Source organism: Perognathus longimembris, chromosome 11, assembly GCF_023159225.1.
Source record: "Perognathus longimembris pacificus isolate PPM17 chromosome 11, ASM2315922v1, whole genome shotgun sequence".
NCBI classification, from domain to species: domain Eukaryota; kingdom Metazoa; phylum Chordata; class Mammalia; order Rodentia; family Heteromyidae; genus Perognathus; species Perognathus longimembris.
This window is the reverse complement of record NC_063171.1, coordinates 24890864-24913484: the sequence shown is the minus strand read 5'-3', so window position 1 is coordinate 24913484 and position 22621 is coordinate 24890864. Positions and strand designations below refer to the sequence as shown.

At 38.1% G+C, this 22621-nt stretch overlaps 1 protein-coding gene across 2 annotated transcripts in view; it reads left to right on the top strand.

The window, feature by feature from the left end:
• Positions 1 to 22621, top strand: part of Pappa2 (pappalysin 2) — a 233811-nt gene that overhangs the window by 73597 nt on the left and 137593 nt on the right. For both annotated transcript variants that reach the window (XM_048356418.1, XM_048356419.1), the window contains exons 4-5: positions 8157 to 8302; positions 20601 to 20894. In XM_048356418.1, the coding sequence (XP_048212375.1) occupies positions 8157 to 8302; positions 20601 to 20894 (440 nt within the window). The remainder of the gene's footprint in view (positions 1 to 8156; positions 8303 to 20600; positions 20895 to 22621) is intronic.

The following is a 22621-nucleotide window of genomic DNA, read 5'->3' as shown; positions in this document are numbered from 1 at the left end:
GTTACAACTGTGATATAACAATTGTTTCCATAACATGGAGTTCATTTCACTTAGCATCATCTTATGTGTTCATAAGGGTATAGCTATTGGGCTCTTGTGATGCTCTGCTATGACTTGCCTAAACCTGTACTAATTATTCCCAATAAGGGAGACCATTGAGTGCATGTTTCTTTGTGTCTGGCTCACTTCACTTAGTATAATTTTTTCCAAGTCCTTCCATTTCCTTACAAATGGGGCAATGTCATTCTTTCTGATAGAGGCATAAAATTCCATTGTGTATATGTACCACATTTTCCTGATCCATTCGTCTACTGAGGGGTATCTGGGTTGGTTCCAGATTCTAGCTATGACAAATTGTGCTGCGATAAACATTGTTGTGCTGGTGGCATTACTGTGATTTTGTTTGTGGTCTTTTGGATAGATACCCAAAAGTGGGGCTGCTGGGTCATAGGGGAGTTCTATATTTAGCCTTCTGAGGAATCTCCATACTGCTTGCCAGAGTGGCTGAACCAGTTTACATTCCCACCAACAATGAAGTAGGGTTCCCTTTTGGCCACATCCCCTCCAACAATTGTTATTGTTAGTTTTCTTGATATATGACATTCTTACTGGGGTGAGAGGGAATCTCAATGTTGTTTTGATTTGCATTTCTTTTATGGCCAGTGATGTAGAGCACTTTTTCATATGTCTCTTGGCCATTCTCATTTCCTCATCAGAGAAGTCTCTTTTTAAGTCTCTAGCCCACTTGATGAGGAGGCTATTGGTTCTTTGCAGTTTTGTTTTGGAAGAAGGTAATTTTTTTAGTTCTGCATATATTTTAGAGATGAGGCCTTTGTCCATTGAATGGCTGGTAAAGATCTTCTCCCAGTCTGTGGGCTTTCTGTTTATCTTGTGAGCTATGTCCTTTGCCATGCAGAAGCTCTGCAGTTTGATGTAGTCCCATTTGTCCAACCTTTCTTTGATTTGTAGCCTTTCTGAGTCATTGTTAAGGAAGTTCTGTCCTGCGCCAAGGAGCCCAAGTGTTTCTCCTACTCCTTCCTTTAGTGTTTTCAGGGTGTCTGTTTTGATTTTGAGGTCTTTAATCCATTTGGAATTCATTTTGGTGCAGGGTGATATATAAGCATCTAGTTTTATTTTGTTGCATGTGTTGAGCCAGTTTTGCCAACACCATTTGTTAAAGAGGCTATCTTTCTTCCAAGCTATTGTTTTAGCTCCTTTATCAAAGATTACTAATCTTTAATTTCAAAATCCGTCCTTTTCTCTGTATTAAAAATTAAAATATCTTTCAGTCTTCAGTCTTATTACACTGCTCTATTATCCACAATGCCCACTGATAATTCTTGTTCAATCAGCAGAATGAGTCCTACTTTAGTCTTAGGTACAGTAGTAAAACAACAGACACTTCATCCTGGGTTATTATCAGATGTTTGGTTAGTGAGGGAGAAGAATGAAAGGAAATGAACTGGATTTTTTATTTGTATAATGAGAATATAATAAAGATGGCACCATTTTAGAGAGTCACCAGAAGACATAGGCATAAGAAGATTGTGGATTTAGTGCTTAAGCAAACCTTCATATTATCTAGCCCACATAATCTTTGGGTATGGATAAATAACTATCAAATTACATTTCATAACTACACAATCTTATCCTCATGGACTATCCCCCCTCCCTATTATTTATTGGGATCTTAAAAAGAACATGACTTACAAATCTGTGTCCACCACATTAGGCAGTTCTACTGTTTTCCATTGATCTCTGGCAACAGTATCTACCATGTCTGCTGATGATCAATGTTTCCAGATGATGTTCTGCCCCTATGGTTTCTCTGGGGGAGAGCTGGCATCCAGTGTGGCCCAAGGCTGTAAAATTCTTAAGTGCCTGAATGGTGCTGATATCCCTTCATTCTTGCCAACAATGGAGAGAGTGACCCTTATCCTTAATTAATGCTATCATTTTTTATTGGGCCTTAAAGCAGAATTGCCTGTGAATTGTGGGATTCATGTATTTGCTTATAAAGGTTTCTTTTAGTTTCTTCCCAAGATACCCAGAGCCCAGTTTGTGAAATTGTGTAATAGATGAAATTCCATTGCAGTTTTTCCTTTATCCTTGATGTTTTATCTGTTCATTAACACAGGCACATGCCTCCTCTTTATGGAACCAAAACCCCAGCCTTTCTTGTAGATCTATTTATGGAAATAATGTATCTGTTGAGTTGCCAGACGGACCACTATTTCTGATACATTGAAATTCACTTTGTCTTAGTTTGTGTTGTACTTGTGTAGAATCACTCATCACATTGACATGTTGATTCCAAAGCTTCCATAGATAAACCAGGTAGAGATATCCACTTACTAAAGGGAGATAAAAATCTCATCCTGGAGGAAAAGTTGGGCTGGATACATTTATATATTTGAGAGTCATTCAGTAATGGTGTTTGAAAACTTAAAAATAGAAGAGTTGCCAATGGTGGCCATGGAAAGTGAGAAAAAATCTGGGGCACAATCAGGACCTTGGGAATAAGTTGTAAGTATTAGAATTGAGAAGTTGAACTACCATGGGGATTGAGAACTCAGACACATGAAAGAAACCAGGCAAGAACATTGCAATGAAGCAAAGGAAGTAGGGAACTTTCAGAATAACGAAGTATAAGGCTAAAAAAACTAACTCCAAAAAACAAGTCCTCAAAGAAACAACAACTTCATTAATAAGTGGGCTAAAGATGTAAAGAGAGACTTCTCCAAAGAAGAAATACAAATGGCCAATAGAAACATGAAGAAATTTTTGACATCATTGGCCATAAAAGAAATGCAAATCAAAACAACATTGAGGTTCTAATTCCCCCAGTTAGATAATAGCAACAGATGCTGGAGGGGATGCAGCAAAAAGGGAACATTACTACACTGTTGATGGGAGTGCAAACTTGTTCAACCACTCTGGAAAGCAGTATAGAGGATCCTCAAAAGTCTACACATAGAGCTTCTCTATGATCCAGCAATCCCATTCCTAGGCATTTACCCAAATGATCAAAAACCAGACTACACTAAAGCCACCAGCACAATCATGTTCATTGCAGAAGTATTTACCATAGCTAAGATATGGAATCAAACCAGATGCCCCTCAGTGGATGAATGGATCAAGAAAATGTGGTATATATACACAGTGGAAATCTCTGTTTCCATCAGAAAGAATGGCATTGCCCTGTTTGTAAGGAAAGGGAAACACTTGGAAAAAATTATATTATGCAAAGTAAGTAGAGTGAAAGACACATAGTCTGTTCCATTTCCCTCATTTGTAATAACTAGAATATGACTAGGATATTCTTTTTTTCTTCTCTTCTTTGTTGTCAAAGTGAAGTACAGAAGGGTTACAGTTTCACATGTAAGGCAAGTACATTATTTACCCAATTTGTTACCTTCTCCCTCATTTTTCCCCATCTTCCCCCTCCCCAGTTCCCTCTTTCATGAGTTGTACAGTTAGTTTACACCAGGGGGTTTTGTAAGTATTGCTTTGTCGAAGGTTTGTCTTTTTATCCTTTGTCTCATTTTTGGTATTCCTTTTCCTTGCCCTTGTTCCAATACAGGACTATACATTATCTGGGGTACTAAGATCAATTGCAGTAATAGTAGGAGTAAAATTACAGGAAGGGAATTTGAGAGAGCAACAGTTACAGTTTCACTAAGTATGTTGAAATTAACTACAGCAATGATATACCACTTATTTCCACAACATGGAGTTCATTTCACTTAGCATTATCTTATGTGATCATATGGGCATTGCTATTGAGCTGTTGTGCTCTTCTGCTACAGATATACTTAGGAGGGGACCACCACAATAGCTCAGTAGCCATGTGCATATCGCCATATAAAATGATACTTACAAATGAACTCCAAGAAACAGAAATTAATTTTTTTAATTGTACTGTTTGCAGTTATTTCTTTTTTCTTCCCCTCACCTTTGGTTTATTCCCTGATTCACTGGTTTTGATTTCTGTACACTTTGTGTTGTATAAAGGTAATAACAGAAACAAACAATGGGAAAAAGGATGAACCAATTCAATAGTGATACTCACAAGATACTATGTTGGAAATGAACTTGACAACTTGGAGAGAAAGGGAATCTGAAGGGGGAAAATAGGAGAAAATGAGGAAGAAGGTAACATTGTTCAAAAAGAAATGTACTCATTACCTGACTTGTGTAACTGTAACCCCTCTGTATATCATCTTTATAATAAAATGTAGACTAAGAAAAAATGAAGAAGTAACTAATAGTACAAAATGCAACAAAGGATTCCAGTAAGAGGGTGACCGAATGCCTTTATATTATGGAGAGGAAAATGGGTATTTCACTGACAAGGTCAATGAAAGTGATTTTGATAAAGTGATGCAAATGAATGCCAGATTATATTAACAACACATAGAAGAATGAAGAGAGTTGCAGATGAGGAAATTATTCCCTTAGGAAGTTTGAATTGGAAAGGAAGAAGGAAAAGAGAGGGTGTTATTTATGGTTTGCTTAGAAAACTTCATCTTGTGGGACCAAAGGAAAGAGAATAAAAATAGGTAAGAAGTAAGTAAATTTAAGTGTGTGTGTTTGTGTGTGTGTGTGTGTGTGTGTGTATGTGTGTATTGGAAGGAGTGATGGTGTTCAAAATGAATTGCCCCAATTTTATTATCGAAGAAAGTAACAAGGTTCAAGGGAATAAGTAACTGAGCCAATAGAGGCAAGCGAAGAATATTGAATACTGCAAATTGTCCCTGGAGAGGAAATAATTATTTAAAAAGTCAAAGTACAGACAAGTAGGAAAAAAATTAAGAAATGAAAGACATGAGAATGGATGGCCAAAGGAGAGAAGAGGAAAACAAGAATAAGATTGTGTATAAGTGGTTGTTTCACATAAAGAAATGTTTAAGTCTCCTAATAGTAAAGATAGAGAAGCTAGGGTGAAGTGGGAGACTGTCAGAAGTGGATGCGGTCAATTCACATGGAGTAATCAGGGGTAGGATAGTGAAACTTCAAAATGATTTGGTGATGTAGCAAAATAACTGAATCTTTAGGAAGAAGAGTGAAAAACATCTCTAGTTATCCTATGGAGAATAGAAGTAGAGGCACTTGCTGGCAAACATGAAGCAGATAGAAGCTATTTACCCCTTTAATACATAACTATGGTCACTTATGAACCTTAGGTCTTTTGCTGCATTTATATATTCCCCGGAATAATACCCTAATTTGTTTCTTAACTAATCATTTCTAAAGCAAAATGTTAAGCTTTGAACTAAGAATTGTATCCATTGTTCCCTGCTCTAAGCCAGACTGTGATCATATTAGCTAAGTAGAAAGGGCATTTGTCTTCATTAGCTAAGATTGACTTCTGAAATGATTTGCATGCAAAAAAGACATTGACCTTTACTCTTTCACCCTCATAGATTTGGAGAATAATCTAGATTCTAGTTTTTGTTTCCAGCAAAATAAAACTTGCCCCTATCAATTCAATTAGCTGCTTCCAATTGTCTCTAGTGTTTTACAATTTATTTGCAACCTTAGTCACACTGACTTCTATCTATATTTCTGTGGAGTGCAAGAATTTGAGCAACCACACCCAGTTTGCCACCAGCATGACATAAACACTCTCATCTGGAAGGGTGATTTATGACTGGGAAGAATTGGGCAACAAAGAAAAGGGAGATGAGTGGAACCCACTAATGAGGTTGGTGGAAAAGTCTTTTGGAGGATGCTCAAGAGAAATGAGCAGAAGTGCTGGGTTGAAGGAGGACAAAGGATTGGTGGCCAAGACTGGTAAATGGCAGGGAAGCCAGTATCACACAGATAGCTCAAGAAAACCATCCCAGGAAAAGAAGAATTTTGAGGGAAGTTAGGGAGACCAAAACAAAGAGAACTATAAAAATACCAATTCCAAATTTTAATTGGAAATCTGGCCTAGGAACAGAGAAATAGTATCAATTTTCTTCCTGAGTACCCAGAGCTGAAAGGAGGCTCAGTGTGTAGGTCTTCTTTTGCTCTCCTCTCCTTTCTTCTCCCTACTCTTCTATTCTTCACATTGAAGATTTACTTGATGTCATAAATTCAAACCATCTGTAGGATAAGTAATGGGTGTGCACACACATATATTATTTTAATAAAGAAGAAAGAGAAAGTGTGACTCATGTCCAGGATAAACCAAGCAACAGTCTCAAAACAATGTGTCTCCAGGAAAGCAGTAGAAGGAATATCCCTTGGATCATATCTGATGCCAGATCATGGAGTTTAGATATTATCTTGTGGTTGAGAACTATTTTCCCAAGATATTATATGTCCATAAAACTACTTTAAAATTCTTTTCTGCAAAACATCCTTGGCTCAAAAGCAAGATCTTTTGTTTGTTTGTTTGTTTGTTTGTTTCCTTGGGTTCCAATGAACACAAAAACAGTCTCTTTGGGGGATCCCTAGTTTACAGGTATTCATTGACAATACATCCAAGATATCATCAATAGCATGGTTGGGATCAGGGGAGGCAAGAGAAAAGTGTCATGCTGTCCCAGTATGAGCTTCCGCGTTTTCATTTGCCTTCAGTTGTTTAGCAAAACTGCAACCACTAACACTATGTAGTGGAATTTCCAATTTGTGCTGAGTGGTTTGTTTTTCCAGTTAAAGCTATGATAAGAACATACCTCTGCTTGCAAGGGCAAATCGTGGTCCCTATGGGAAACATCTCGGAAGTTAAGAAGCTACTGAACTTTGACTCAGTTCTTCTTTTTTTTAAATCATTGCTTTTTGGGTTTTGTTTATTTGTTTGTTTGTACTGATCCTCCTAGGGCTTGCAGGCCTGGGCATTGTCCCATTGTTTTCTGTGCTCAAGGCTAGTGCCTCTACCACTTGAATCACAACTTCACTTTTGGCTCTTTTGTTGTCAATTGGAGATAAGAATCTGAAGGAATTTTCTGCCTGGTCAGGCTTTGAATTGTGATCCTCACGTCTCAGCCTCTTGAGTAACTACGATTACAGGAGTGAGCCATCAGTGCCAAGCCAAATGATAGTTATGCCTTCAAAATGAAGGCATTTGGCTGTATTTCAGCTTACAGAGACCAAATACATGTTCCCTTTTTTTTGGGGGGGGGGGGGAAATAGTAGGACACGTGTTTTTAATAGATCTTTAATCTCCAAACAAATACAAACATTGTATTGCTTAGTACATTGCAGGCTACCAATAAAGGTATTGGTAAGTATGATGAAGTAGCAGGAGTTAGGGCACGAGTTTATTTGGTTTAAGAGTTGAGAAATGGGTATGTACATTATTTACATTATATGTGCATTATTTACAGTATCATTATAATATCCCATATGTCTATAACCTCCCTGTTCTTAACCTTTTTATAATTTATTTCTTAGCTACTACTTTCTCTTTCCTTAATAAACATTGCAATCATTAAATTGTAGTTGGTGCCAGTGGCTCACACGTGTAAGCATAGCTACTTAGGAGGCTGAGTTCTGAGGATCATGGTTGGAAGCCAGCCCAGCAGGAAAGCCCATGAGACTCTTACCTCTAACTACCAAAACACCAGAAGCAGAGCTTTGGTTCAAGTGAGTGTTATCCTTGAAGAAGAAAAAGCTAAGGACCAGCATTCAGTCCTTAAGTTTAAGCCTCAGTACCAGCACATACCCCTAAATTGATTCCTGCAATAAACACAAACCAAAATGGAGATTTAAGTGGACTTCCTGTCATCATAAAGATTGTGTACTGTGTTAGAAAGAAGCAGAGACTGAGAGCTGGAAGATTGTTTTTCACCATGCATGACCTGAGGATAATTCTTAAGGCAAAAAAGTTTTTTAAAAGTAGTAATATCATTGGATTCATCTTGAAGAAAGAATTTGGGTATAAGTGGAAAATTAAGAGAGATGTCAAATACTAAATATGTGTAGAGATATGGAGGTATTCTTTTAAAGCCGGGTATTGTTTATATTGGAACAAATATATCAAATGTGTATTTTAGTGTCTGTTTTCTAGTGGTCTTCATGATAGGCTGATCTCAATGTCTGTTTCTGCCCCTTCAAATGGGTATGCTGTCTGGAAAGGCCATCAGAGTAATCAAGTCTGTCTGTGTTGTTCGCTACATGTCAATCCTTTGGTGTGACATTCTCCCCGAACTTCTGTTCTCCAGGGTATACATGAGCATGAAGGAGCTAAAGGAGACCCTGCAGCTCAACAGTACTCATTTCCTCAACATCTACTTCGCCAGCTCTGTGCGGGAAGACCTGGCAGGTGCAGCCACCTGGCCTTGGGACAAGGAAGCTGTCAGTCACCTTGGTAAGTGAGAGAAAAGCTAAACACAGTAGAAACATCAAGGAAGTCTGAAAGCATTTGTGAAAGTGAGTTGGAGAGAGGAATAGAAAGATAAAAATAAATTTGTTCAATGAATTAACAGTTCACAACTTTGGATTAAGAATGCCTTTTACGAGATTATCAAATGTTTTAGTGCAGGCAAGTAAGAGACATTAGAGACACAGTACACAATACCCAGGATAATCTAGACAGACTCTAAAATCCAGATGTGAAGTAATTGTTGGTATACGATTTATTTAAATCTTAGAGATCTCCCAGTGGATGATCTATGAAGAACATGGCTAGATAGTGAAAACTGTTTAACAAAATATACTGTACCAAGCTGGGTGCCTGTGGCTTAAGTCTGTCATCCTACCTACTCTGGAGACTGAGCTCTGAGGACAACAGTTCAAATGGCAGGAAAGTCCATGAGATTCTTACCTCCAATGAACTACTCAGAAAAGCCAGAAGTGGCACTGTGGCTTAAGTGATAGGATACTAGCTCTATCTATTGTAAAGGCTTTTTAAATATATGCATGTATTATTGTTATTGTAGAGGCTGGGAATATGGCCTAGTGGCAAGAGTGCTTGATTCGTATTGTTATTGTAAAGGTGACATACAGAGGGATTACAGTTACATCTGTCAAGTAATGAGTACATATCTTTTTGAACTCCTTCCCTCACTTTCTCCCAGTGTTTCCCTCCCATCTCAACGACTGGTTATAGAGATCGTTTTCAACATAATGTTTAGTGAGTATCACTGCTGCATTTGTTCATCCTTTGTCCCACCTTTTCTGTGTCCCCTTTTACTCTCCCCCAAATAGTTAAACATACACACAAAACAAAAAGTACAGCAAACAAAATCAGGAACAAAGAAAAAAAATCCCTTGTTTCCATTTCTTGGAGTTCATTTCCATGAATATCTTCTATGATCATATGCACATAGCTATCCAGCTTTTGTGATCCTCTCCTATGAATATCCACATTTGGTTTCACTGTGTGAATATTCTAGAGACCTGTATGATTTATCATGTCCCAATGTATTTTGTCTTTTACCAACCAGTGTGTTTACTTGTAGATTTATATCTTCATCCTAGTTACCACAAATGAGAGAAACCATGCATCCTATGTTTCTTTGGGTCTGGCTTACTTCTTTTAATATAGTTTTTTCCCAAGTCTCTCCATTTCTTTAGAAGTGGTACATTATCATTCTTTTTGATGGAGGAGTAGAATTCCACTGTGTGGGTGTATACACATATATATGATATATACATACATGTATACATGTATATGATACATACATATGTACACATACATATCTGTGCATGTACACACACACACACACACACACATATATATATAAATTTTCTTGATCCATTTGTCTCCTGAGGAGCATCTGAGTTGATTCCCTATCTTGACTATGGTACACAATGCTCATGCAACTATCTTTTACCACAAGGCTTTCTATTTCTGGTTCTAAGACTGTGAGGGATGAGACACTTATGATATTTTTGGTCATCTGAGTCCACAAGGCAAGAGCATTATTTGTATTGATGACCTATTTCATGGCTTTAAAATATGAGAAAAAATTTAAAGGGTTTAACAACTTCCATTGCTCATATCTGATTTTAGATAATTTTAGAGACTAATAAATAAATATTAATATTATGATCTTTGGTGTCTATTATAGAATCATTGAATTATCATTAACAGAAAAATGAGGAAATAGCCCAGACAAGACAACAAAGGACAAGAAAACAGAAATAAATCACAATCGAGAGAAATAAATCGTAGGGTATTGATTCAAACCTCCCACATTTGTAACTACTGAACAAAAGATACCAATCCAGACTCAAAAATTGTCAGACTGAAAACAATGTTAGTGTATTTGTAATAGCTACATATTAAATAAAAAGATACAGACAGTTGAAAAAGGTTGAGATAACATATAAAAGGCAAGTCCTAATCTAAAGAAAAGCAAGATAGCTTTTTTAATACCAGATAATGTACACTGTGAGGTAGCATTACCATATATATATATACATATATATGAGACTATTTATATGAAGACAAAGTATATTCAATTGTACATTGCAATCATGATGAATTTGGCCATAACCAATAATATGCCCTAAAATATCTAAAGCAACATTGATTTTAAAAAATGTGAAAAAGAAACAGACAAACCCACAATCATAGTTGTGGGTCTTAACTAATTTTTCTCAGAAACTGATAGATTAAACAAATAAATATTCAGTAAAGACACGAATATTTGAAAGCACAATGACCAATTTTGACTCATTTCACATAACTAAACCAGTGTGTTTACACAGAACAGTATATAAATTGTTTGTTCAAGTGCCTTGGAAGACTTATCAAAGGAGTTCTGTTCTAAAGTAATTTCAAAAGATTGAAATCACAAAAGTTTGTTCTCAGATTTCATTGGAAATAGGCTAGCAATCAATAACAAGACAATAAAAATGAGGAAATCCCCTTTTATTTAGAAAGTAACAATTTATTTATAATTATCCAATGATTCAAGGAACAAATTATAATAGAAATAGGAAAATATTTTAAACATAATGATCATAACAACATGGCATATCAAGACTTGTATATACAAGCAGACTCACATAGGAAAAATTTATAACTTTGTGTTTTAGAAAAGAATAAAGTCTGATCTAATTATCCAGCTTAAGAAGTCAGCAAAGAATATCATATTAAGCTCAAAGAATAAGGACAGAAGGAAATAATAAAAACAAGACAAGACATAGTAGAGAATAAACTTTCATGAGAAAAAAATTAATAGAGCAAAAATTCTTTGGATGAAGGAAAAAGCCTTTGAAAGAAAAAAAATACACACACAGTATTTCTAGATCCTTAGAAAGACTTAGACATGGAAGACTTACTCAGGAAAAGTACATATTACCACTATGAAGAGTGAAAGAGGTAACATCTTTTCATATACAACAAGATATTCACAGGCTTTACTGTTAGAGCATTCGAATAGTTAGAGGCAAAAGAAACTGAACCCCATAACTCTTACAGAAATTAATTAAATGTAGCTCATATATTTAAACATAAAAGGCAAAACTGTAGACATTTTTTTCTTGTCCTTAGGTTTAAACTCAGGGCTTGGGCAATGTCTCTGAGTCTCTTTGTGATCAAGGCTAGTGCACTACCACTTGAGCCACAGCACCACTTCTGGCTTTTTCTGAATAGTTTATTGCAGATAAGAGCCTCATGTACTTTCCTGTACTGGCTGACTTTGAACCATGTTTGAACCATGTTTCTCAGATCTCAGCACTCTGAGTAAGTGGGATTATAGATGTGAACAAACTACCAGCGCCTAGAAAAGCTGTAGAAAAAATTTAAATACATGCAGAAAGTATTTGGGGTGAGACTAAACAGAGTGCTTATCTAGGATGCCCAAAGAATAGTTTAGAAAATATAAAACACTCACCAATTGGACTTGATCAAAATTTAAATCCTTTTTCCTCACGGACTACTAAATGCAAAACAAAAGAACAAACTTTGGAAAGCACATTTCTGACAAATACTTTGCATCTAGTATATCTAGTATATATATATATATATATATATATATATATATATATATATATATATATATATATATATATATAATAGCTCTCAAAACAGAACAATAAAACAAATAAACCAATATTTCAGTTAGAAACAGGACAAGACATGAGCAGACATTTTACCAGAGCTATAGAGATAGAAAATAAGCACATCTCATGATGTTCAACACCATTAGACACTGGGAAAATGCAAATGAAAATCACAATGATGTGTCACTGCTTCTATCTGTAGAACTCAACTGCATAGAAACAATACTAAGTGCCAGTGAGGATGGAAATAGCTCTCATACTTTGCTGGTGGGGAAGTGGTATGGCATGGTACTCTGAATATTTTGGAAATACCTTGTTAAACAAAATAATTCCAAGTATATGATCCAGTAATTATTGTTGATCTAGAAATGAAAATACAGGTTCAATTTCAAATACTTCTATCTGTATCTCCATAGCTTTATATATAATTGCCCAAATTGGCCTCCTCCTCCTCCTCCTCCTCCTCCTCCTCCTCCTCCTCCTCCTCCTCCTCCTCCTCCTCCTCCTCCTCTTCCCCCTCCTCCTCCTCCTCCCCCCCTCCTCCTCCTCCCCCCCTCCTCCTCCTCCTCCTCCTCCTCCTCCTCCTCCTCCTCCTCTTCCCCCTCCTCCTCCTCCTCCCCCCCTCCTCCTCCTCCCCCCTCCTCCTCCTCCCCCCTCCTCCTCCTCCTCCTCCCTCCTCCTCCTCCTCCCCCTCCTCCTCCTCCTCCCCCCTCCTCCTCCTCCTCCTCCCCCTCCCCTCCCCCTCCCCCTTCTGCTCCCCCCTTTCCTTTGGTCTATCCACGTATACCATTTTCATTTTTTGTCCTGCCAGAAACTTTCCCTTCTTTGGACTGCAAGACATCCTTTTATAGCTTTGCTCTTCTTTGTGCAGAGGATATTATGAGGGAGTGTATATTAGCCAGTAGCTGGAAGTTATTATGTAGACACCTGCAGACCTGCCCTCATCCCCCTTTTTATGGGCATATAACATTCAACCCTAAAACTTTTACAGAGCCACTTTAAAAATCATTTCAACCAATGTCTTTTTCTCAAATTTCTTGAGAGAGAGAGAGAGAGAGAGAGAGTCTTCAGGAATTATTCTCTTTCATGAGCTACTCTGGTGGTCTGTGTCAAAGCTGGGGAAAACCAGTTAGAACGTGGAAACAGAGCATCCCTTTGGCAGCTCAGTTGTCTGCTGCTAGGATTTCATCTTTTAATCAACAACTTCTCTCTCTCTCTCTCTCTCTCTCTCTCTCTCTCTCTCTCTCTCTCTCTCTGCTTCCTCTGCACTATCCCCTAGACCACACAACAACTCTCTTATTGTTGGAGCTTGTTCTTCATAATCAAAGCTGAAAGGTCTTCTGAGAAGGCACATTTGCATTCTCCCTGCCAGCCCATTAGGAGCAGCTGTGGCACACATGGTCACCAGTTGTTAAATCCAGGGAACTCTGCTTATAATATTCTGTAAGATCCTCCCTGTGGAGGGCTCCAAGCAGATGCCCCTCCCCCAGGTATGCTGGTTACCCAGGTGACTGGGTGGAGACCTAACCTAACCAGGTGGGGAGCATCTGCATGGAGCCCTCCTGGGGGAGGACCTTACATATTCCATGTGCAAGTTTATAGTACTGGGTCCATATTGAATTCAAGTCTTGGTACACACATTCAAGTACATTGATTCATCCAGAATTAAGTTTAATCTCTATTTTGAGTCCTTGTGGTTGTTGTTTTTTTTTACTTTTATTTTCACTCCCTGCCAAGTATAAGCTTTATAGAACAGAAAAATGTTTGTATTTCACTTATATTTTTCTATATAGATCTTAGTGTCATATGGACCTAATGGAAATATTGATTGAATAAACAAATGTAATTATTAAAATAATAAAACCAAGCTGGGTGCCAGTGGCTCATGTCTATAATCCTAGTTACTCAGGAGGCTGAGATCTGAGGATCTTGGTTCAAAGCCAGCCTGGGCAGAAAGTCCCTGTGTGACTCTTATCTCCAATAAACTAATCTAAAAAGGCCGAAGTGGCTAAAAAGGCTGTGGCTCAAGTAGTAGAGCGCTAGCCTTGAGCAAAAAGGAGCTCAGAAAACAGCGCACAGGCCCAGAGTTCAAGCCCCAAGCCCGGCAAAATAATAATAATAATAATAATAATAATAATAATGTTAATACCATACAAAATTTGACAACATGTGTTTAAAATGTCTTAACATTTAAAATATTTATTTCTCCTTCAGATAGAAATTGCACTTATTTTATTATTATCTTTACGTAGCAGTACAAAAGGGTTGACATTTAACAAAGAAGTTCTTGCATCTTGATCAATGTCACCTTTTTAACATTTCCACCCATTCCTCCAAACTACGCCCCTCACTCTTCTTAATTTTGTAGAGACCTCATGCTTTTGAGGGATGCAGAATCTAAGACCCCAGAGGAAATGGTATGTTTTAATCCTTACTCATCAAGTGATGCTGCTAACCTGGGATGACCCTCATTTTTCTCACAAGAGCAGGACATCTCTGGCAGGCTTTGTGACATTCTTCTGGCTATACCTCACTGATCAGTCATTCCTCTCTACAGCTGGGCCAGTTACTCAGGAATCTATCAGCATGATCTTCATAAATGCCTGTTTAGGGTTTTTATTCTCAGAAGGCAGAGTTCAGTCAATTTTAATGGAACCACAGCCATCCACCCATTACAATTAATTTCCCTTTTAATCTCTTTTTCTTCAGCTTGAGAGGATGATTGGGGTCTTTTTAGGCTAATGTAGTAGTGGGTATTTTGGTAGTATAAAGGCCATAATGGCTAAACCAGAGTCCCCTCAGTATCTCAAAGGCACAAACTTCAGAACTCCACCCTCAAGAGACATCTTCTCTTTCCTTAGTTTCATTCTGCTTTTGATTTCCTAGTAAAGAAACAAATTCAGGAGATTCTGGAACCCTGCATTGAGAGGGGAGGGAAAGACAACAAAACCTGGCATAAGGTATCTATAGTTCCAGGATGTTCTGCTTCCCTTTACACTGTTGTTTCCATTTGCCTTGAGTAGGTGTTCTCGGTTGTCATTCATTTCTCAACTGACTTGTGTGATAATATAGATTGGGGAGTGGAGGTGGCTGGGGAGAGTCTCTACTTAGAGAAGAGTTATACTGCTGTATATTTTTCCTTCCTGTTTCAAAGGGGCAGATGAGAAAAGAAAGCGCAAGAGGATAAATTAAGTTGTAGGTGAGAGAATCCCATCTGTGTTTTAGCTTTAGCTCTGACACAAAATTTTGTCTCAAAAAGGAAAACTGAGAAAGAGCAGTGAGTTTTGAGTATGGGAAATCATGACTATATTCTTTCTTAATTAAATATCTGTATTACAGAACCAAGTGTTACTATGTAGCCCAGGATATTCTTATACTCAAAGTCTACCCTCAGCCTCTCAAGTGCTGGGATTATAGGAATGTCAAATTATACCTGGCTTAAATATCTCAAGTTTGTAAAATTTTATTTCATCCTCCCAATCAATTTTCAAGCTGAGCTTCTCCAAGTGACTTTCAGACTCCAATGTGATGACCTGGGCATTTGCCTATTTGCCTATATCTTGTCGTCTTCTGGGTGCCCATGATCTCAGCATCAGAACAACATAGAAGCAAAGGATGAGCATCTGAGGGTCACTAAGAGCGCCTTGTGTGGTGCTGTTAGTCAACCTTACCTCAATGACTGTGTTTCCTAACAGACCTATCCTGTTTGTGGTCAATCCTCTGCTCCTATTCTCTTGATAAATGAAGATGGTTAGAGGAAAGCCACAAAGTATGGGGGGAAATGAGTGTGCACACTGCATCACAGAATGGTATCCATACTGAAAAACTAGCTAATATTATTTTTCAAGTGACTTTGTTCTAGGAAATAAACTAGCTGCTCATTTATTGACCTTACTACTTTAACCTTTATAACAACCCATTGATGTCAGAACTCTTGCTATAATAATTGATTATATCATTAAATAGTCCCTAAGGGCTTTTAAGGGATATCTCCAAAATAAGGATAAACAGATTTCCAGTGAGTATCCACAACCACAGAAGAAAGGCACCCCGGTCACTTCAAGATTATCTTGTGAAAGAGCTTCCTAGACCATGATGTAAACCCCAATTTTAGCCATCCATTGGTGGTAAGGAAAACAGAAGGAAGAGTGTGATGTAGGCACCAGCCTCCAACAATAATTCTGGTTTCTTTGAATATTACCATTAAATAGTTCTGGCAAGCAGCATGTCATACTATTGTCTCATCATTTCCACATTATTGCTTCTGAGAAAGGATAACAACACATTTCTCTGAAAAAGTGGGTAGACATGGCTCCTCAGCCCCTCCCTGGCCAGACTCAAATGTCTGAGAGGGCAGGGAGAGGTTGACACTCTGGGGATTTGTTTTTTAATTGTTATTTGTTATTATGTCTTGTTTCTTCTTAATGAAAACAAGTCCTTTCATGCCTGTTTTTAGATTTTTGGGGCACCAAGTTGTATGCCTCACTCTGGCATTGGCCTGAATACACACTTGTGTATTTGTCATTTTTTTATTATTATTATGACAGGAAAGAACTTTTCTAAACTAAATCATGAAATAACTTAATGTCTTCCCTCTCACCAGTGTGTGTGTGTGTGTGTGTGTGTGTCACACACACACATGTGATTCAAACCAATTCCCCTAATGTTCTACTAATGTTGTTTTAGCTGAGATAAAGGATTAATGTGAAGAAATGCGGGGGAACCCTGGTTGGAGGAGAGGGCATGGGAAGTATCACTTGGTGGGCAGGGGCAAGGACTAATAGAGAAGGGATTAGTACCGCTGAAGAATCTACAGTAGACATGATTATAGGATATGTGACTCTTCCTCCAAGCACCCGACAGATGGGAATCTTGGGACATAAAATATGAGAGTGAGATAAGCACAGCCCATGATCACACAATTCTGTACACCATGCTTTAATCATCATTTTACAAATACCTGCATGTTACCACTTATAGACATGGAAATAGGAGAAATCCTTTTCTTTCTTTTTTTTTTTTTTTGTCATGGGGCTTGAACTCTGGGCTTGGGCTCTGTTCCTGGGCTCTTCAGCTCAAAGCTAGAACTCTACCAGTTGAGCCACAGCACTACTTCTAGTTTTCTGGGTGGTTTATTGGAGATAGGAGTGTCATGGATTTTTTTCTGCCCAAGAGGGCTTTGAACTGTGATCCTCAGATCTTAATCTCCTGAGTATCTAGGATTATAGGCATGAGCCACCGGTGCCCGGGGAGAAATCTTAATAAGACAGTAGAGCCTCTCATTCAGGAGAAGCTGGAAAGCCAAGATTATAGAGCTAGACTCCAAGTTTCCATAGTTCCAGTGACTCTAAGACATGGTACACTGGCAGTAGAGTTATTTCATGAGTCTGGGGTCTTGGACTTTTCTCTTAAAGTGTTTTGGTCTGAACAACACTTTTCTTTATATCAGATCAAGATGTCATTCTGCACTTGCAACATTTCTATATTTTGTGCAACATTCTAAATATGATAATATAATTACTAAGGTCATTGTTTTAGAGGATAGTGATAACACAGAGATAATATTTATCAGAAGTTTCTTAAATAAAAAATTGATGTAAATGTGGGTTAAATGCTAATCTTTTAAAATTAGAATTAACACATTGTCTGCTGAACTGTATCTTCAGTCTGAGGCATGCAGTGAAAGAGCATTTTGGCCAAATGACCTGGATGTGGAAGGAATTTGCTTCCCTTTTTATGCTTTTTTTCCACACTTATATATAAGATGGTTTACTGAAAGCTGAATGTTTATTTCACAATAGACTCAGACAAGGGATTTCTCATTTGGAATTGAGACAGAGGCTTCTAGAGTTTGACAAGAAGCATATTATTTTAAGGATCTTACCTATATTCTCCTGAAGGGTTCAAAAGGTCACACTACTGGCCATTCCTTCTTCTTTGATATATGCCGTTGTTCCTATTCCTTCTTCTTTGAGCCTTCTACCTGTTTATCTGTAATTGTTTTATCTATAAAGTGAGGAAATCGCATAAAGACTTGGGCTGGCTTATGTATAAACTGAGGGAACACTGAATGTTTGCTTATAGACATATGGATAGCCAACAACTATTGATTACAATTTCCCTTAATTTTTGGTAGCATTCTCAGAATTTTCTCTAAGAAGTGTGATATTCTAAAAATGTCAAAAAGGCTCTATGTTCAACTATGTCTAGTCAGCAAAGGGTTATACAAACTGTCTGGGGCCTTTATTGTAACAATTCTCACGGATCTTGTGAATTTTCACCATTATGGCATACTGCAATTTTCTCCAGTAGATTTAAGCAGTTGTGCCACTTTGTTCCTCAGAATATCAGCCAGCATCAGAATTTATGAATGTAGGAAAAACTGATCAATGTAGATACTTAAGCCTTATAGATGAACTGCATTTTTTAAGGTATTCCTTCTGGTATATTAGCTTTTGCTATTCAAAACTTATCTAGAGAAGAAGAGAAGGTAAGGGGACTACAAGAAAAGCACTAGGTGTAAAAATAAGAAAGGACTATGACACAAGAAGGAGGACAAGGAAGAAAGCACTTGACAAGCAGCTGGGAGACAACAGAAAACTGCCTTCTTAAATTATCTTCATGGATGTAAATATTGATATTTGTGCTAGAGCACTGAACCTGGATAATGACTCTTATTACTTATATGATGTGAAATGGTAGCCATCTTGGGAAGTGGGAATATTGCATTTCACTAATTTAGTTCAACAATAGATGCTACTGATTTTAAGACCTGATTTCAAGTTACATTAATCTTGATCTTGGGCTGATGTATTATCAGTTATGTACAAATAAAAGAGTAAGTTTGCCAGTTCTTCTGTAGGGGCAGGTAGCTTTGGAAGACCATAAGATAGAGAAGATTCTATTGTTATGAATGAATCCAGCCCTAGAAACTAGTATTAGACTGGGTCACAAAGGCAGGATCAGCCTGGGAATACAGCCAAGGGTGACTGAGCTCAAGAGGATTAATCTAGGCCTCTTGACATTCTTATCTCAGGCTCCAGAGATGAGACTCATCTTGACCCCAAGAATTTTGAGGATGAAAGAAATATAGCCAAGTAAAATGTTTCAGTTATGGAAGGAAGAGGGAAACAAGGAATGGATTTTTTTGTGCCAATCCTAGGGCTTGAATTCAGGGCCTAGATGCTGTCCCTGAGCTTCTTTGCTTAAGGCTAGCACTCTACCATTTGAACCACAGCTCCACTTCAAGCTTTTTAATGGTTAAATAGCAATTAGCGTCTCTTGGACTTTCCTACCCAGGCTAGATTTGAACTGTAATCTTCAGATCTTATCCTACAGAGTAAATAGGATTACAGGCATGAGCCATAGCACCCAGTGGGAGTCGATTTTTAATAAGCCAGAGGGATAGATGCTTGGACATTTGCCTTTCCCCTTTTAAGAAGTCAAACTGGCTGGGTGCTGGTGATTCACATGTGTAATCCATCCTTCTCAGGATGCTGAGAGCCAGCATCCTGAGGTGCTCAAAGTTAGCCTGGTCAGAAAAATCTATGAAAATCTGTCCCCAAAATGGCTAGCAAAAAGCCAGGCTGGGGTGTGGCTCACAGGTAGAAAGTCAACTAGGAAAACAAGAGGCCTTGAGTTCAAACCCCAGTCCCACCAAGTGCTAGTGTTTTAACCTCCATTTTCTAGAAAACAATGCTGAGTTATGGGAAATCAGACAAGCATCTAGTTTTACTAGCTGGTGTAATGAGAGGCCAGGTAGTAGATTTATATTTCTACAGCTCTTAGCACTATGTACTTTTACCTAGAACAATGTCCTTTATTTGGTAAGGTTTTTTTTTATTTAAATACAAATATTTCGATTTAATTTATCAGGAAGGCCTGGTAGTCTTTACTTTTTCACTCCTTTGGTTGATTTTTTTTCCATTTTAAAATATCATCATTTCTGGGGGTGTGGCTCAGTGGTTGAGCCCCTGCCAAGCACGTACTGAATTCAAACCCCAGTACTTATAAAACAAAAAAGACACCTTTGACTTAAGAAAAAAGAGAATATCACCATCAACTTTATTTCCATTAACTGAAATTTCCTTCTACTAATACTTGAATAGAACCAAAGCATTGAAAGTAAGAATTCACACAAAAAAAATCTTATAAAGTGACTTTGCAGTATGATTTCAAAACTAAGCAGAATAATCTGATTTAATGAGATAAAGGGTAACAAAAGCAGAGTAATTTAGTAAATATGGAAGTCTAGGAGACTTTACTTAATGCTATTCAGGGTATTCTATAGCATGGGTAGTGCCAGAGAATCATGGTGGAATGATGGTGATTTCATAGTAGAAAATGAATCCTGAGCTTGAGTAAACCAAGTCATCATGTTACACACTCATATTGCTCTGTCTATACACATATCCCTATACACATATCTACAACCACACTCACCCATGGAAGGGATAAAGAAGTGTTTATTGATTAGTTCTAAGCATGTTTGTGACAAGAGGGCAATACAATGACTCTGCAACTAGAAGTCATAAAATGTCTCCTTAGAGGCTGAAATATAATAGTTGAAGTATATCAGAAGACATAATTCAGGACTAGAGGACTGACACGCATTCAATACTCAGAGATGTTTTCTAAACCATCCATTGTAGGTGGTGTTGTCCTCAATCCCACATATTATGGCATGCCTGGCCATACCAACATCATGATCCATGAAATAGGACATGTCCTGGGACTCTACCATGTCTTCAAAGGGGTTAGTGAAAGAGAATCCTGTGATGACCCCTGCATGGAGACAGTACCATCCATGGAAACGGGGGATCTCTGTGCCGACACCGCCCCCACTCCCAAGAGTAAGCTGTGCCGGGACCCAGACCCTGCCAACGACACCTGTGGCCTTGCTCACTTTCCAGGAACCCCATTCAACAACTACATGAGCTACACAGGTATGACAATTCTTCATGATGTGATTTCCTGTAAAGATCACCTCTACTCTGGAGACTCTCAGAGTGCAGGAGTAGGAGCTACACAGACTACAGAGTAGACACTGTGTCAAAGAACTTAACCGCATATATTGTGAGATGTTCTCTTCCCCTCACTCCCCTGCTCCATCCCAAGCTCTGGAAGGCTTGAAGTTTACTGAAATATTAGAGGCCTTGTTGACTGAATTCTCTTTCACTAGTTTTAAAAAGAAAAATACATTTCTTTCTGGGTTTATAAAAATAAGACAAAGACAAAGCCCTCCTGAGATCTAGTGAACTTATAGGACTTAGTGATGCTTGATACTGTTCATTTTTGGAAGCATCCACTCTGAAGGAGAATCCAATAGTGATGTGTGAAAGAGGTTTTAGGGTCAATGCAGTTCTTCTGTTTTTGTTTTTTTGTTTTTTTGTTTTTTTGCCTGTCCTGGGGCTTGAGCTCAGGGCCTGAGCACTGTCCCTGGCTTCTTTTTGCTCAAGGCTAGCACTCTACCACTTAAGCCACAGCACCACTTCTGGATTTTTCTATATATGTGGTGCTGAGGAATCGAACCCAGGGCTTCATGTATACAAGGTGAGCACTTTATCACTAGGCTGTATTCCAAGCCCCTGTTCTGTTTTTTTTTTTTTTTAAACAGGTGAATAACATGAGGGTCTGGTTAATTGAAGCTCAGGATTCATTTTCTGCAGTTCAAAAGTCAGATTCTTTTGTTCTAACATTAGCTATGCACTGATTCTTGACTTCCACTCCATATGCCCTGCTGAAAATGGTACTCTTAAGATAAATGGTGTCTTGAGAGTCACTGCACTGTTTGTTCTTGTCTTTCCTCAAGGTAGGCCCTAGATTATCCTTCTTGTCTTTCACTTATACTTTCTTTGTTTCTGGAAAACTGTGACATTAACCAATCTCCTGAGGGTAGACTTAAAGTGGTTCCTAAACTTAAGGCCTAATTTGAGTTTATCCATTTAATCCAATGATGAAAAAATGTTTTATAGTTCCACATAATTGTTCTAGAGCTATCCCCCAAAGGACAATGCATAAGGGATGAAAGAGTGATGAGCTGGTGACCTATTAAGATATTTCTATCTATTAAAGTTCCATTGAGGTGAAAAAGGAAGGTGTAATCAATTCATAAGCACCATCACCTCTTCCTTCTCTCATGGTGCCCTTTGTCAGGGTTAGAGTTCAGATGATGAAAGTAGAGGTAAGAACTCCTTAAGTATCACCCTTGACATTTACAGAAGAATCATTTAAGAAAAAAAGATGAGCTAATATGTGACTGGCATGTTTTCATCGGAAATATCTCCAATCCTGAGATAACTCATTTGGGGCTGAGGGCATAATTCATGTGGTACAGTGCTTGCTTGCCTAGTATATGTGCATTCCTGGGTTCAGTGCCCCAGTTCCTCATCAGGAAACAAAGCAAACCCAAACAACAACAACAAATCCTCTTTCAGCACTGTGAAAACATTGTGTTTGGCTTCAAAAGTCAGACTGCTTCCTTGACATTTGGTTTTCTCCTCCTTGAGAATCTCCACTGAATGTTCACTAGTCTTGGCCGGCATCACAGGGCAATAAAGCAAAGCAGGTGTCTGCTACTTGAAGCATGCACAAGTGGAAAGGCCCTCTGTTGAAACAGTGCCATCTTGTGGTTTACGAAATAAGCAACTGTTAACTTTGCAACCCTGTAGTT